This window comes from Cercospora kikuchii (assembly GCF_019650295.1).
Source record: "Cercospora kikuchii DNA, contig_00001, whole genome shotgun sequence".
In the NCBI taxonomy this organism is placed as follows: Eukaryota; Fungi; Ascomycota; class Dothideomycetes; order Mycosphaerellales; family Mycosphaerellaceae; genus Cercospora; species Cercospora kikuchii.
This window is the reverse complement of record NW_025408582.1, coordinates 1,001,974-1,017,999: the sequence shown is the minus strand read 5'-3', so window position 1 is coordinate 1,017,999 and position 16,026 is coordinate 1,001,974. Positions and strand designations below refer to the sequence as shown.

The 16,026-nt window shown below is 51.0% G+C and overlaps 10 protein-coding genes across 10 annotated transcripts; 3 read left to right on the top strand and 7 right to left on the bottom strand.

Moving 5' to 3' along the window:
* Positions 1 to 479: 479 nt before the first annotated feature.
* Positions 480 to 1,804, bottom strand: CKM354_000032800 (uncharacterized protein; the record flags this gene model as incomplete). The annotated part of the gene is made up of 2 exons (XM_044795414.1): positions 480 to 1,556; positions 1,604 to 1,804. The coding sequence occupies 2 exons, from the start codon at positions 1,802 to 1,804 to the stop codon at positions 480 to 482; spliced, it is 1,278 nt and encodes a 425-aa protein (XP_044651349.1).
* Positions 1,805 to 1,999: 195 nt separating this feature from the next.
* On the top strand, positions 2,000 to 2,569 carry CKM354_000032700 (uncharacterized protein; the record flags this gene model as incomplete). The annotated part of the gene is made up of 1 exon (XM_044795413.1): positions 2,000 to 2,569. One exon carries the CDS (start codon positions 2,000 to 2,002, stop codon positions 2,567 to 2,569), a length of 570 nt encoding a protein of 189 aa, XP_044651348.1.
* A 325-nt stretch (positions 2,570 to 2,894) lies between these two features.
* Positions 2,895 to 4,165, bottom strand: CKM354_000032600 (uncharacterized protein; the record flags this gene model as incomplete). Its single annotated transcript, XM_044795412.1, has 5 exons — positions 2,895 to 3,065; positions 3,124 to 3,771; positions 3,834 to 3,924; positions 3,973 to 4,083; positions 4,134 to 4,165. 5 exons carry the CDS (start codon positions 4,163 to 4,165, stop codon positions 2,895 to 2,897), a joined length of 1,053 nt encoding a protein of 350 aa, XP_044651347.1.
* Positions 4,166 to 4,258: 93 nt separating this feature from the next.
* Positions 4,259 to 4,918, bottom strand: CKM354_000032500 (uncharacterized protein; the record flags this gene model as incomplete). Its single annotated transcript, XM_044795411.1, has 1 exon — positions 4,259 to 4,918. One exon carries the CDS (start codon positions 4,916 to 4,918, stop codon positions 4,259 to 4,261), a length of 660 nt encoding a protein of 219 aa, XP_044651346.1.
* Positions 4,919 to 5,517: 599 nt separating this feature from the next.
* CKM354_000032400 (uncharacterized protein) lies at positions 5,518 to 6,237 on the top strand (the record flags this gene model as incomplete). Its single annotated transcript, XM_044795410.1, has 1 exon — positions 5,518 to 6,237. The coding sequence occupies one exon, from the start codon at positions 5,518 to 5,520 to the stop codon at positions 6,235 to 6,237; it is 720 nt and encodes a 239-aa protein (XP_044651345.1).
* A 461-nt stretch (positions 6,238 to 6,698) lies between these two features.
* On the bottom strand, positions 6,699 to 7,658 carry CKM354_000032300 (uncharacterized protein; the record flags this gene model as incomplete). Its single annotated transcript, XM_044795409.1, has 1 exon — positions 6,699 to 7,658. The coding sequence occupies one exon, from the start codon at positions 7,656 to 7,658 to the stop codon at positions 6,699 to 6,701; it is 960 nt and encodes a 319-aa protein (XP_044651344.1).
* A 5,392-nt stretch (positions 7,659 to 13,050) lies between these two features.
* On the top strand, positions 13,051 to 13,979 carry CKM354_000032200 (uncharacterized protein; the record flags this gene model as incomplete). Its single annotated transcript, XM_044795408.1, has 3 exons — positions 13,051 to 13,479; positions 13,553 to 13,822; positions 13,884 to 13,979. The coding sequence occupies 3 exons, from the start codon at positions 13,051 to 13,053 to the stop codon at positions 13,977 to 13,979; spliced, it is 795 nt and encodes a 264-aa protein (XP_044651343.1).
* A 262-nt stretch (positions 13,980 to 14,241) lies between these two features.
* CKM354_000032100 (uncharacterized protein) lies at positions 14,242 to 14,499 on the bottom strand (the record flags this gene model as incomplete). The annotated part of the gene is made up of 1 exon (XM_044795407.1): positions 14,242 to 14,499. The coding sequence occupies one exon, from the start codon at positions 14,497 to 14,499 to the stop codon at positions 14,242 to 14,244; it is 258 nt and encodes an 85-aa protein (XP_044651342.1).
* Positions 14,500 to 14,568: 69 nt separating this feature from the next.
* CKM354_000032000 (uncharacterized protein) lies at positions 14,569 to 14,799 on the bottom strand (the record flags this gene model as incomplete). Its single annotated transcript, XM_044795406.1, has 1 exon — positions 14,569 to 14,799. The coding sequence occupies one exon, from the start codon at positions 14,797 to 14,799 to the stop codon at positions 14,569 to 14,571; it is 231 nt and encodes a 76-aa protein (XP_044651341.1).
* A 254-nt stretch (positions 14,800 to 15,053) lies between these two features.
* On the bottom strand, positions 15,054 to 15,677 carry CKM354_000031900 (uncharacterized protein; the record flags this gene model as incomplete). Its single annotated transcript, XM_044795405.1, has 1 exon — positions 15,054 to 15,677. The coding sequence occupies one exon, from the start codon at positions 15,675 to 15,677 to the stop codon at positions 15,054 to 15,056; it is 624 nt and encodes a 207-aa protein (XP_044651340.1).
* Between the last annotated feature and the right edge of the window lie 349 nt (positions 15,678 to 16,026).

Below are 16,026 nucleotides of genomic sequence, written 5' to 3'. Positions count from 1 at the left end.
CCCGAAGAGCTCGCGCAGCAAGAAGCGGCCGCCAGACAGACCATCTTCGGCATGGTCAGCATGTGTGTTGTGCTATACTTCTGTATGCATCACCTCGATCGCGAATCAGATGCGACACTAGACTAACAAGGATGACAGCACCGTTCGCAGTTGACGCCGTCAAGAACCTCATCTAGACTGGACAAAGAAGAGCATTGGGGGAGAGAGGCCATGAAGGAATGTATTATACTGTACAGTGTCAACACAAAGAGATAAAGCAGGGACTAGAAAAGTCACGCCAATGGGTCTGCGATTACGATAACTCCGCGGTCCTGTGGGTGGAAAGCTGTGTACGATATGCGGGTGTGCATCGAAAGGACAACAGACGCCGAAAGCAGAGGCTGGCAGGCCATTGTATAGCGAGACTGTGCATGTAGCCACTGCGGGACACTAGGAATTCCGTCGCAGGCTGCTATCGACGTGGCACAGCCAGGCACGCTCTAGAAGGTATCGTCATCTATCTGCCACCCTTGCTTCACCACACTTGGACTAGGCACTTCAAACTCCAAAGAATCGTCCTCAATGTCATCGGTCGCATCAGCCCCCGCAGTCAATAACAGATCGTCCACAATCTTCTTGCTCGCCTCCCTTGCAGGCGTCTGCACGAGTCTGCTCTGCGGGACATGGAATTGCATCGTCTTCGGCGGACTGATATCGGCAAAGAAGTCCTCGTCCTCGTCACTGTCCTCGAACATATGACTTGCACGCGTGCGATCTTTGCTCGCTGCGTATGCCTTGTCTTGTGCGGAGAAGAGCTGTTTCCCTGTAGATGTTGTGGGTGGTGGAGGACCGGTCTTTCGAGTTGCCGGAGTGAGCACAGATACGCCGGGGGTTCGTGGTGCTGGTTTTGCGGGCGAGAAAAGCTCGCTTCGTAATTGAGGCGCAGACGTTTCGGGCGAGGATTGAGGTGAGTCGTCCCAGAGTTGTTTCTTGGTAGCCGTAGCCGGGGCTGGAGCAGGCTTTGAAGCAGCTTGAGCTTGATATTGTCGACGCTGTGTCATGGGCGTCGCCTGGATGCGGTAGTTCTTGTCTAACACGCGGTGCATGAGAGGGTCGTGGTTCTCCTGCTGTGTCCGGAAGGCAGAGGGTGGTTCAAATGCAGATTGAGGCTGGAAAGGAGAGGAGTCCATATCGTTCGCGGTTGACATGCGCGGCGTGCTAGGCTGGTCGGTGCCTGGCGTATTGCCGCCTCGCGGGTTCCTACCAGTGTACTTCCGCGGGGACGGCGACCGGTATGCAGACGCCGGCCTGTTCCCTTGTCTCGTCTTGCCGCCGGACTTTGTCGTTGAAGCAGGCAGCTTGGGTGTTGTCTGCACGCCCGTCATTTGTGTTGGCGATTCTGTGCTGAACTCCTCCTCGTCATCGTGCGTACTCGCTCCGGTGATAGTGCTCTCATCGTGATCTGTCGACGTTTGGAAGGACTGTGTAGCGTCGGTTTGCGTGTTGTCCTCGTTGGCGTTCTCTTCGTATCCCGATAGCGAGACGTTGGCAGAGGCCTCGAAGAATTGTTTCCAGAACTCGCAAGTATCAGCCGACGAACTGAGGATTGTGCCTGGTAGCCTACCTTGGAGCCCTCCCAGACGTCATTGCTGTGTTTCGCATAGTCCTCGACGATTGGCAGGATACTGCTTGTGACGATGCGATGGGCTTTGCTAAAGTTGCTATCGATTTCCTGCAGAGTCAAGGTGATCTGCTGTTCGAGCTTTTCAAGCTCTTCTGTAAGTGTCAGACCTCGCGGCGGCTGGGTCAGGATCGGCCTGGACATTGTGGGTGGTAAGTGGTTACCACAGGATCGGAAGACGCGTGCGTGGTGGAGGACGCGACCAGAAACAAATCCCGAGCATGCAGGAACCCCTCCAATTCACTTGGCTTCGCTACACCTTCCATTACCTCCCGTTCCATCAAACTGGCATGGCCTTCGGGACCTATTCTACAGAGGGTCACATTCGTAAAATGGCGCATGGCTTCTAGGATCGTGACTTCGCAGCCCTCTTTCCAAGCGACTATCTCCATCAGCCCTTCGAGTGTTGCACTGAACGAAGCTGCCATTTTGAGAGTTACAGCAACACTCCCCCACAGCAGTCCCGTCACCATCTTCACCTGGGGTACTATCTATGACACGAATCTAGCTTATACACAGGGCTTCAAATGTACGGATCTCACCTCCGACACCGCCATCGCCGTCTGTCGAGCCAAGAATAAACGAGCCCCCTTTAGCAGCGAGCTTGAAGGCGGTGACGACGTATACTTCCAAACCCTTGAGCCTGGGGAGACGACAGTGTCCAAGGGTAGCTTCGATCTTGCCGAGCGAGAGCACCACGGCGAACACGTGTTGATGCGTGGTCATCGATATCGGCTGGAGCCCAAAGATGGACATCTCGTCACCTCGTGGTGGCATGGTAGTAAAGAGGAGACGATGAGTCCGGCTGGACAGCGTGCGCCTCTGAAAGAGCCTGATGGACCGCCTATACTGCTGGAATGTGATGTGTGGGCAGAGTTCCAGGTCGTTGAAGAGACAACACCAGCGTAATGGCGCAACTGATCTGCTCCCGCCGGAGGCCATGCGGTGATGGAAGCCTGAAGATACCTGTCTATCCCTTCGCTCTAATCTAACGTATCGACTCTGATTTCTCAATTCTGAAGTTAGCTTGTCGCCATACCTGATATAGCTTAGTCTTAAGTGCGTACCATCGTTTGTGACTATCATGAATATAAAGTCTATGAGAGTAAGTTTATTGAAGAGGATGCTGATTGAGATTCTAACCATAGTGCTAAAACTACTACAGAACACCACAGAGCTCTAGAAGGCATTCATATGGGAATGCCAGGAAGGACTTCAGATCCGACACCCGACACTAGACAAGTCTGGGGTTCGACACCGCCTCAGCTCGAGTTAAAGCTACTGGCTTGCCACTGAAGTCGTCGTAGAATTTCGGCGCTCCGGTGCCGAACTTGTCTTGAATCGCCTTGTTGACACCAGAGTAATCGATGAGTGGCTTGCGAGACACTAGATGCTGCGTCTCCACCTGTTTGGACATGTTCATTAGTACGAGACTCAGGACGGTAGGCACTGTTACAACATACCCAGTTGCCATGTACGCCCTCACAAAGCTGGAAAGGAAGCTCTACGATGGAGATAGGTCCCGAAATGATATCGGTAGCATCGAGAATTGCCAGTTGAGCTTGACATTTTGCTGCGTCCCGTGTGCACACAAGCAAGAACCCGTCGCCCTCGGGGGAATCTTCTTGTCGAGGAACGAAACAGGGCTCCCCGACAGCTATACCCTCACCTGGTTCCCAGATATTGGTAACACCAGCTGCGATATCGATGTGAAGTATTGCATTAAAGCCCCTAGGCGAATGTCGAACTCCGTAGGCATTATTGTAGGGCCTCGTCATGAAACGATCGTCGCAACGTGCCATTTCGCCCCCCACCTCACTGAGCACTACCGGGAGCTCCAGATCGTTAGAGCTTGCCTTTGGATCGATCTTAAACCGAGCAAGCTTTCCATTCAGTTTTTGCTCCGGCTGGCCAAGATCTAGCTCAGGGTGCATGTTGGGAAAGACTCCGAGTGTATCAGTATCCGCAATGAATGCATCTATATAGATGCACCCGTCCCGGTCCTCGAACCCATTCGAAAAGTGGCCCCATGTGTGGTTTTTCAGGCTGTCGAACCAACGAACATCCTTGGGTTTAGGATTTCGTCGGGGGAGAACACCAAATCTGTTAGGCTTCGCGAGTATTAGCCATGACGCTTCTTCTTCTTTTCCTTCTTCAACGCGTCAAAGCTTACTAGAAACCGGTTCAGGCGAAAGTGCGTGCCGTTTTCCTTTTTCATGTACTCCAGATCGTACTGGTAATTGCTCATGTGGAAAATCACCCAGCTGCACACGAGTCAATCAAGGTCAAGCGTGCATGTATAGAGCGCCTACTTCTCCGTCGCGACCATATCATGTGTCCAACTGACATCGGGTGTTTTCACCCAACACTCGTCCACTTTTTTGCCGGTCTTGTCGAACCGGTAATAGACAAGATCGTTCGATCTAGAGCTGCTCAGCGTCAAGTTCTGCGGTCACATGGCAGGACGACTCACCCCATTCCTAATGCCTCCATCGAAAAGCACATGGTCTCTCCAGTGACCGCGTCAACCTTTGGATGTGCCGCGAAAGTCAGAGAAGGGCCAAGTTGCCCCTCGAAGTCGTAAATGCCCGTGGAATATCAGTTATGAGCTCGGGAATATGGTGTGAGGTACACACCTATGGTATCCAGAGTGTCTGGATCAACAGCGATCGGTGGACTGTCCTCCTTGCAGACCAAAAGCCAGCCATGCCAGCTATGGACGTGAGTGTTACCGGTGCCTTGTATATCGTTGAAGACCCTCTCATCGCCGGCATAAGGGTTCCTGTAGGTCCCAAAGAGCGGCTCACGAGCTGCGCGCTCATAGACGAATCGTGGAGTGCGCACGTACTTCTGCTTAAAATCGACGACGCCGTTGGAGAAGCGCCAAGCATGTAGACAGCCGTCTCCGTTGATCCACATATCCTTGCCATTACGATTGGCAAAGATGGGGTCGCATGACATCCGATAGAAAGTGCCGTCCAACTGCAGAGGGACTTGACCTCTGACAACACAAGAACCGACTTCCGCATCAAATCGAGTCGGGGCGTTCATGCCTTTGCGAAAGGGATCTGCGTTCGCGAATTCAAACTTCCTGTCAGGCTGCAGAGTCTGTTGCTTGGATTGCAAGGTATTGGCGGATGTCGAAGTACGGATCGAGAGTTGTGTGTTCCTCCTCAAGGAAGCTATCTTGGAGCCGATGTCACTGGTTTGGAGCAGTTCCTCCAGCTGAGGCTGATCTAGCTGAATAGCTTCCCCCATAGTGATAGCTCCAATTCGTTTACAATGAACTTGAGTGCTTCGCGACGACTGGATTGAAAGATCTTGAACGGACTCTCCAACAATGGGCTACATATCACTCCCATGTCGGTCTTCCATGTGATCTTATATACTCAAATGTATGGCTCCATATGAGTATCACTTTGAACCACGAGTCACTCTCCTAATGCAACATCGGATGGGGCAAGGAGTAACTACTGTCCGCGTGGGTGGCGCGTTCACCTTTGACGCTTGCAGTGCCACCCGAGCCACCTGGTACCTGACTTGAGTGGCACAGCAGCAAGGCGACAAGCTGCTCCTCAACGCGGAGAAAGTGGCCACGGAGTCTCGGACCAGCCCCGGAATCCGGCTGCAGCATCTGCCGGTGGCCCTTCAGCGAGGAAAACGTATTCTCGCAACATTTGACGCTCAGTCTCGCCATGTGCCACCGCGACAGTACGACTTCGACACCTGATCTGGCATTAGAAGCACCAGGATGAGCTGTATATCGAAGTCATGACCATGATCGAGAGTGTTCCCCCATCAGCGGGCATATATAGCACTCAATCCCAAACGCCTTTCGCACTTCAACTTCAATCGATATGGCAGACAGACATTCACTTCCTCCAGGATCCAGGCCGGTGCAGGCTGTGCGTAACAATGGTCCTAACGATCTAGCATTGGAACGATTTAAGCTCCGCGAGCTTGCAGAGGGCTGGCCGATGTACAGAGATACGTGCGAATGGGACAACTTTGCCTCAATCTTCCATGATGATGCTCACATTTATACGATCTGGACCGGACGTCTCCACTTTCGCGACTTTCTCGAGATTTCAAAGACAACCATGGACAAGGGGCCATTTATCATGCATCGATGTAACGGCGCCAGCACCGACATTCGCCCAGACGGCACTCGAGCGGTGACCAAGATGAAAGCTGTTATTACTCAGCGATTCATAATCGATGCATGCGAGGTTGACGTTGAAGTTGACTGCCGATTCTGTTATTTCTGGGAACGTGACGGACGTGGCGATTGGAAGGCCAGACTTGTGCGCCATTGGTACGAGAAGGACAAGATGATTCCAGTTAATCCTAACAAAATCCCTTTTTTGGATGAAGAGAAACTAGCAAGATTCCCGCCGGGATATCGCATTATTGCATACTGTCAAGAAGCGACTATGGAAGGCATCACGGTGCTACAGGGAATGCCAGGTCATCGTCGGGAAGACGAATCTACGCCATCTCGTCAGGCTCACGACAAGCTGTTATGGCAATGTAAGAAATGGCTCGACGGAACTTCTACCGACGTGGAAGATGTCTAGATAACCTGCGCCGGAGGAGGAACGATCATGTAGTGCTATAGTGGTCACATTTACACCATACATTGATCCTCTGCCACCAGGTCCTGCTATTGTACAATCCTTTTTGCATTGCCGACCATCGGCGCACCACTTTCGCGATTTGCCAATGACTATGTACTCTCGCACGCCAAGAACACTGACTGACCGTTCCTCTTACCAAAGTTTGGAGAACAGAGCGATTGTGCCGGTATTGAGGTTGAAGCAACACAAATCATGAGGCGGCAATCGCATCATTGAGTAGATAATTCATATTACTCCATGGCAGAGCTTTGCTGCATTTCCTGAAATTGAAGTTTACCTTCCATTTGGGCGGAGACACTGACAGGAGACAAGATCTTAAGACGCAGTGCGATCCTACTGTAAATGGAGGTCTTCTCAGTAGCGTTCTTCATATGACATCGTAGTTGCGACATGTGTCTAATTCAATTCGCCAGTCCTTCACAAATTCCTCTCATCCACTCTATGAGGTCGAATCCCCACGCTTCTTCCCTTTCAATATCTGTGCCCAGTGCTAGAAATGGACTGATATGATTATGCCCTTCCCATGTCGAAACAACAAGCTTTGGAGCTGGAGAAGATGATCTCTTGCTCTTCCACGTCGACACAAAGCGCCTCACGGGAGAGAGCACTTCGTCCTCGGGATCTAACGACACACTTCCAACGCATATTTGAACCTGGGCTCGCTCCAAAGAATCCCAGACCGAGTCATCTGCCCGAGACATCAAACCGTACGGGCATAATCCAGCCACATCATCACCATAATATGACTGCAGTACCTTTGCGCGATCTGTCGGGGCTTTGAAAAAGTCGAAGGGCACAGACAGCAAAGTCACACCTCGAAGGCGAATACCATCATTCGTTGTGACCTTCTTCAAAGTGTTTTGAAATGCTCGATGGAAGAGAAAGGTTGACCAGTGAATACCGCCGGCGGAGTTGCCCAGACCGAAGAGATCTCTCTTCTGTCCCTGGAAGTGTTGTGTGATCCACTCGATCGCTGCTGCGATGTCTTCCCCTCCTGATGGGAATCTGGCATCATGGGTGTTCACAAGTCGGTAATTGATCACTATTGTTGTAAAGCCACGGGAAGCGAAGAAGTAGCCAACGTTGGTGTAGACCAGATCTCCCGGGATGGACAGGTTCTTGTCTCCCGCAACAAGACCTCCACCGTGTGCCCAAAGGATCACCGGGGACTCAGCTGAGCTTTCCTTCGGAGTATAGACGTCCAGGTTCTGTCTTGGATGCTGACCGTACTGATATGTCTTCCTGCCCTCGGCGATGGATTTTAATGCACTAGCATTCTGTTGGAGTAATTCCGTGTAGATTCGCATTGTTGGCGAAAGCACGCCTCGGACATCAGTACCCAGGGCAGGTAAACGATCCATGATGGATGTTGAAGATACGTCAAGACGTGAATTGTGGACAGTGATGACGAGAAATATGGACGCAAGATAAATTGTAACTGAGGTGAGACACTGGTATGCACTTGCACAGCAAGCAATGCCACCCTGAGCCACCCAGTGCCACTCTGAACTCGGATGAGACAGCGCGCATGATGTCCGGTTAAAGTATGGATTTTATTGTAGTAAGTATCCAATTTATGCGTACATTGCATATGACTCGATAGGTGCGCCTGCTACTTCAGCTCTGATCTGCAGTGCTAAGAAATGTGAAAAGAACCTAGATGTTGACCCACTTACAGGGTGGTGTCTGTGTGGAGAGCCACCTGCCAAGAAGGAATGCCACTCTTAGCCAGCACTTTGCCCAAAATAACTATTGCAGCTACATGAACCCACAATATTGTGTATCTGCGGCAGCTGGGAATGAGTGCCACCATATCATTTGGTTTGTAGTAGCTAGTGTTAACTGGTACCCCACACGTTTCAGACAGGGGGTTCTTTGAGGCTCAGAATGTTCAGAATGTCAGGGCAAGAGAGAGAAAAGACGTCGAACAAGCAAGATAGCAGAGAGGCGTTTACGACGCGCCTTCGGGCAACTCGAGGACGCCTACCTACTTACTACTTCAGATACACTCTTTATATGCCTTCTTTTACGATTAGGTACCTTTAGAACACGAACCGCCGCCTTACTTACTACCCGTCGCAATCTGAGAAGACCTCCGACAATCGAATCCTTCCCCTACCCTCCGAAGAGGACGCCTACGCTCCTCCTACTATAACTCAAGCACCAGTGATCCGATTCCTACGATTAGACAATCAGAGTCGATCAGAAGAGTAGTTGAACAACTCTACGACTTTGGTTTTCTGGTCGGAGATACTTTCTGAGGGCGTTGGGTCGTCCGGAGGCTCCTTAGGCCTCTTAGACGCCGTCGATAATACCTCTCTTGTTTGCCAACAGATTGTCACAATCTTAACTTTAGAGGCAATCAGAAGATTGGCCGAACGAAACTGCCAATTCAGATTTCTGGCCGGAGACACTTTCTGAGGGCGTTGGGTCGTCCGGGGGCTTTCCTACCCCCAAACGTCGTCGGGCTATATCTTTTCCGTTTGTCGACCGATCTTCGTAATTTGAAGATCAGATACAATCAGAAAGTCGGGCGCACAAAACCTGATATCGAGTCTTGGCGTGCCGAGAGGTTTTCCCTGCCGTTGGGTCAGAAGCCGGCCCTTTTTCGAGCCTAGGACGAGGATTTGAGGAGAAGCAACTAACTGTTAGGTGTTTCCTACGCCTAGCAGGTAGCAGAACTCAAGGGCGGATATCGTACAACACAGCTGCCCTTACCAGAGCCAGCGCGCACACGAGGAGCTACCGTTTTTGGTGTGTGTGGGTTTGGGTCTATACTAGTGTCTCATGAAAGAATCATTCTTCGATCGTTCAAGTGCCCCGTATCTCGATGTCATTTACCTTCTCGATATCCTTGCAACAAGGCCAACATCTCTCATCATGTATAAGCGGGGAAAATAGTCTATTGAGCAAGAATTTTCTCTTTAAGGTCACTCCTTCACCCTGTCCCTGATGTCTCAACATATTCGAAGCCTGCCATGCCCGTGGACGCAGCGATAAGTTGTTGTTTCAGACGTCTAAGCCTTTGACAGACGTAATCGAGGCCTATAAGCTGTCAGGAACCACACAGGGCAGGTGAAAGTGTGTGTGAAAGAGACATACATTTCCAAAGTGATGAATCAAATAATCTGGCGTACAGTTCTAGAGGGAAGATTTCAAGTGAGTCGTGGTGCAAATCAACCCAGCCGTTGGCTTCTGACATTGCGTCACTGATCAACTTGTCAACAGCAATATATAGACTCCGGCCGGATTTCTTGCTCCAGATGTACCAGGAAAGCAAGAGACCTAACCAAAACGTTAGCGTCCAAGTGCGAAGGGCGGTGGAGGAACGCACTGGCTTCGAAAGGGGCGCCGACGGAAAGGGGCGCAAATTTGTGAAATCCAACGGATTGAATGTATCCTAGACCTGTCTGACAGTCCGACCTCAACATTTCAGCTGCCATGATCAGGGACTTTTCTAGTCTGGCTGTGTGACAGATGTTCAAAGCCACGTCAAGGCTCGCCCAATCGAGAGGTGCCGGGCTTTTGAGCAGCGCTCTCATGGTCCTCAATTGCTGACTCCCGTAAAGATGAAAGCTCGTCGAGAGTATCATGGAACGTGTGGTATGTGCCATGTGGGACAGAGAGGACTCTATGAGAAACTTAGTCGATGATCGTTCTTTCCAGGCGTTCTTGAGAACTTCAAATGGTTTGTCCATCTTTTCAACGAAGGCATGGAACAGATCCGGATGCTGGGCTCCGAAAAGCGTTTCAAAGGCACAGATATGACACACCACAGCCGAAACAATAGTTGCGAAACCGAATTCGGACTCTTGGGAAGGTAATTTGCACCCAGCGAGGACCAGATTGACGACATCGGTACTGTATAATGTTTCCTTGGGGCTTTGCCAGCAATTCTCGTGCTTAGACCACATTGATGCAGGAGACGGTAGCCGGAATCGGGCCTGATGTATGCCAAGTAAGGAATATCGGTCCGGGCTATCCAAGAAATAGGCAGCGCTGATGACGACGGTCGCCGACAAACACCTGGACTGTGGTTAAAATTCGTGAAGCGCAAGCATCTAGTAGATATCCCACCTATTCAGCGTCTCGTGGAGTACCCATTTCCTGTACGTCGTCGGTGTCTCGGAAAGATTCATCTCTTGGATAGCCTCGTGGGCGAGCTATAGAAATGTCAGCCTCGATTGGAAATGTAAAACCCTGTAGCACCTACGTTCATGACTTGACTAAGGACTTGCATCGACTGTCCCTGCGCGTGTGAGTTTCCTTGGAAAGCATCGAAATAATATACCAAGAGGCTCGTTTGCAGCCGCCATAGTTGACCTCTGGTGTCCTTATCATGGAAGAGAGCCGATTCTGCGTACTTTGAGAGTATGTCAGCCTACCAATGTGCCGGCTGAGACGCTCACTCCTACCTTACGCATACACAGTAAGGCCACCATGTGGAGACTCTGCGCTGCAGTCGACTCTTTGGCATATAGTGCACCGCAAGCCATAATCTCCACCAAAAGAGGCGCTTGAAGAGACCGTCAACTTATGCGTACCGAGATGACTTCTAGTATAAGTAGAATCATTTACCTGCAGTGGACATAATATCAAATGTCGGAAGATGTATAATGGGCATATGCGGGTCCATATACTCAAAGAAGCTCCGAACAAATCGGCTGACGGCATATTTAGACGGAAATCGAAGACTGCAGTCCCGCTCCGAGGTGCTAAGAGCCTCGTAGTTTCGCTTGATCGTCTCATACTCTTCGTTCTCAATGTGAAAGGCGCCCCTGCTCTCGGATGGATAATTCGCAATGGATAGAGTGCTATTAGGAGCACGGGAAGCCTGGAAAGACGGTATCCTACTCTGCTCGTGGTCATGTGACGCCGTAGTTGTACAAGCAGCAGGAAGCAGCAAGATGTCTGCTTCAGCCACTTGCGACATAGCGGGATCAGCGAACTGGCCATTCGTCCATATGTCAAACGCGTCTGCTGTCGTGATCTCGGAGGGAGCGTCCAGCGCCAGGAACCTGTTTTCTCCAGAGCTGGGGTCGTCGAAGCTCTCATATGCTGCGCTGTTTGCGTAGAAGTCTCGCGACAGGCTCGAGCCCAGGTCACTCATCCATCTATGCTCTGTATCGCTAGTGGTACCGTTTGTTTCACTCTGCTCTTGTGTCGGGGTGGAACGACGCGGTGACAAGCTGCTGTGACTGAGGCTATTGTCATTGCTCGAAGTCCGTGCCTGAGTTGGATGGAAATTTCTTGTATGGCGAGCAATGACATCTTTGCGGGACGAAGACAAATTGCAGTATAAGCAGGAGAATGGCTTCTCCAACTGATCTGCAGAGGGTGTGAATTAACAATGGAGGCCACTTCTCTGCCACACGACAAGACTTACGGCTTTTCTGGTGGCGCTTTAGATGAGCTCGACGACTGAACTTGGCTTTGCACTGAGAACAGTCAAAGACGTGAGAAGCGACAATGAGGCTGGCGTCATCTCGTGTCTCTGCACCCGGCGATCCCGTCAAGACCATGTTCGATCATGTGGCATGCATTGAGCGCTCACTTTGTGTCATCGAGGTCGCCTCGAAGCGTGAGAATGGCCGTGAAGTTCGTGGTAATAAATCATTCACTAATGAGTCCGAAACATGAATAATGTAGAAGGATTATTGACTGACGGATGACGCGAGATCGCGGAAGATTTCTAAATGATCTAGGGTTGTGTATTGGATCACAATGTAGCTAAAAGTTCTGGAGTAAGCAATGACTTGTAGAGAATCAAAGGCTTTTATTCTTGCTTCCTCAGATCCCATGTTGTGGGGTCAATCAAGGCTAAGAGACCTCCCGCCAAGCTGGCTGACGACGACCTACGGGGAAGGCAGTTTCGGCCCTACATGTAATGTCAAGGACATCTCGTAAGCAAGGGTAGCGCGAACTCGTGGAAGAGAGCCGGTAGATAGCTAGAGACCTCTGTCGAAGAGTCGTACAGAAGTTTCTACACGAGAATGAAAGTCCACGCTTACATACGTTGAAGCGGCCCTCGGGAATGGGTTGTCCGGATTCCCTACGAGCGTACTGGCTTGGCTAAGACGCGGAAGAGGTACGAACAGATACCGAGTCGCCAGGTGAGTAGAACGCTCCGATACTTCACGCTCGTCCTGGCGTGAACAATGGACGGCATGATCGCGCAGTCAGAATGACATCCTTCTGCTGTGTGCAAAGCATGTTAGTATAACTTGGACTAACCAGGATGAAAATGGCCATGGCACACAAAGTTTGTGTGTGCTCGGCTGACCTGCCTACTGTGAAAGCTATGTCAGACGACCCAGGATATCGTCTCCCGAAACCCTGCAGCTCCTCAACTTGACAGCTGCGAGCTCTTCTCCTCATCATGATGCCCTCACGCGGCATTCGCCCGCGTTCCCCCAAAGGGTATACATCTCGGTGCAACGGAGCAATTCTCAACGAGGCAATCACAGCTACCGGTTGGACGAGTCCCTCTTGTTGCAGAAGAGGAGTACCTCCTCACGCGTACCAACACTCGTTAATCGTGGCCGAGACCAGTAAGTGCAGCTTTGGTCGATCCTCCTACATTGGCAAGTATAAAACAAACAAGATGCCCTTCAGTTTGAGCTTCATCCTGTTCGCCGTTGTCGTTGTACTCGTTTCTACAGAAGGCGTCAAATTTGCTCTTACACATCTGCTTCACTGACCTGCGGCACTACTGCAATACGAAGTAATATACGCTAGCCTCCGATCGCCAGCATGGGCAAAGTAGCAATTGTCACAGGCTCTTCACGAGGCATTGGCCGCGCCGTCGCTCTCCGCTTGGCTCAAGACGGCTACGATGTAGCAGTCAACGATATTGCCGCGAACAAGTCTGGCGCCGAAGAAGTTGCAAAAGAGATCCAAGGAATGGGCCGCAAGTCTACAGTCGCCATCGCAGATGTCTCAAAATTGAAAGAAGTCGAGGACATGATTCAGCATGCCGTCAATGAGCTGGGCCCGCTGAATACTATGGTTGCGAACGCAGGCATTGCCCAGGTCAAAGCACTGCTCGATTTGACAGAAGAGGATTTCGAGAACATGTTCCGTGTTAACGTGTTCGGCGTGAATAATTGCTATCAAGCTGCGGCGAAGCAGATCATCAAGCAAGGGAATGCAACTGCGGAAAACCCAGCTAAACTTATTGGCGTGAGCCTTCCCAACTCCCGCCATTTGTAACCCCCAAGCTGTCGCACAGAGTACTGACATTTCTTCGGACTAGTGCGCATCGATCGTCGCCTTCAAACCATTCGCTCTCCTCTCCCACTACTCTGCCTCGAAGTGGGCGGTTCGCGGCCTCACGCAAGCTTATGCGATGGAGATGGCCGAGCATCACATCACCGTCAACGCATATGCGCCAGGCATTGTGGGAACAGCCATGTGGGACCTCATCGATGAAAAGCTGGGCGAGAAATCGGGTGTCAAGAAGGGCGATACGATCAAGAAGTACACCAATGAATTGATTGCCATGAAGAGGACTAGTACACCTGAGGTAAGTCCATGTAGATATGTGGGCTGGAATCTGGAACGCTGTGCTAATGATCCCTCACTAGGATGTTGCAAAGTTGGTGAGCTTTTTGGGTAGCCCGGACAGCGATTACGTGACTGGGCAAACACAAGTCGTTGATGGAGGAATTATCTTCACATAAGCGGAGAGAATGGCAGTGCATGAATGCCACGTCGAAGCAACTCTCCAGAGGCTAAAGAACAGGACTACCAAGGCAGCAAAGCTGGAACCTTACAACTGGCCGAGATTAGAGAGCCACTCAGATTGTTCTGCTCACTGGCTTCGCAAGATAAATACAGCGCTATTCCTTCTCAAGTGCCATCATAAAGTTGCCTTTCGCTTCCCGCATATCATCACAAACAGCGCACCTTTGGGCTCCTTTCGCAGCATTCCGTGTCAAATCCTCACCACATGATCACAATCCCCTTCACCTCCGCAAACTTCAAAATCATCTTCCTCTCCGGCACGCCCTCAAATCCCCACCTCAACCCATCCCGATACCTCTCCCTCAACCCTCCCACCAACGCCCCCGCAATATCCGCATCCTCCGCCAACTTCTCCCACCCCAACCGAAACTCCTCACTCGTCAACGCCGCACCTCTCATATACTCCATCAACCCCTCTTTCAAATTCCTTGTAAAATGCCACTTGATTTCAAACATTTTCGCCGCGTTCAGTAACTCTACCCCTTCTTCGAATGTTTCTGGAAGAGGGATGGGAAGGGGTTGTGGCTAGTTAATGTTCCAGGACATCCAGCGGATGAGAGTTTGGGCAGAGTGGGGTTCGGTTCCCACGGGAAGCCAGAAGGTATTGTTGTTGTATTCGTGGAGGAAGGTCCAGGTTGCGCGGGTGAAGCGTTGGAAGGCGGAGCGGGGGAGGACGCCGATGTAGAGGGATGTTTCGGGCTTGCGGGGTGGGCTACCGATGCGGATTTCGACTTGATGATTGTTGTAGTTGGACATAGTTCGGGTGGTGTGTGTTGTTGTTGCTGAGTGTAGTGATCTTGGGAAACTCCTTGCTGTGCTTCCTTGCGATGGGGATGAGGATGTGTCCAGATGGGAATCGGAATGTGTAGGCAATGTGGCAGCTTTTTCGAAAAAGACTATTGTGTCCTGCACTTGTCGGCCAGGTGCATGTGAAAGAGGCAGCAAGCAAACACAAGAGCCATCAATGGAAACGTAGTCTTAGACATTCACCTTGCCCGCTTGCTTGAACGTCAAACATTTGAATCTCCTTGTTCTCCAGCCTCCTCCGCACGCAGCCTCTCCCTGACAGTCATCAAAGCATTTCCGAGCAGGTTGGAACCCCAGGACGTTCGGTCTGTATGCTTCTTTGCTTCCTCTGCTTTGAATCCAATGCCCCAAGTCCGATCGTTCGGCGCAGCTTCGAATAGTTCTCGTTCTCCAGTTGCCATGAGCAGTTTCTTGAGTTCCGGATTCTGGGAGAACTTGTAATAATTGCCAGTCACAACTATCTCAAATTTTGTTGCATCATATCGTTTCTTGCCCCGGTTCGTGAACGGCACGCTCTGTATCAAGTACTTTTGCTTGTCTGGATATGCCTCTGCAAGGACTCTCCGTGGCAGGTTTCGGCGGCTCTCGTCGAATGGGGCTTCGGCTGACTTGGTCGTACCTTTCTTGAACTTCGTGCTTGCCTCAGGTGGATCCGGAGTGGCCAGGATCAACGCTTTGTTGTACATCATCCACTGCTCGGCGCAATTGAATTCATGTTGCTGGCCTTCCGGGTCGTCGGTGTTGCAGAAAGTTGCTGGGTAGTATTGGCAGAGAAATCCGTTCGATTCTGTTTCCCGCCAAAAGAAGATTGGCTCTGTTTCCGTCATGATCACTCGCTGTGACTTTTGATACTGTGAGGCTGCACTGAAGTTAAGAAGTAGACGTGCGAGACTGGTAGTATATACGTTGGGTGGGAATACTTAGGCTTTCAGCTTTATGAGGACACCGCCTGAAGGACCTACCAGACATGTCGTAATGATCATTCTCGCGCGTTCGGACATCCTATTTTCGCCACCTTTCGGGAGACCTGATGACATGTAAGTTTCATGTCTAGGACCATGTGGCCTCCAAATTATTTCTTGTTGTCTTGAGGCGATGAACTCGTATAGAAGCCCCATCATCCGGATGGCTGCCTTTCAGCACAATGTCCAGCGCACAAGACCGAGGCGTGCAAGC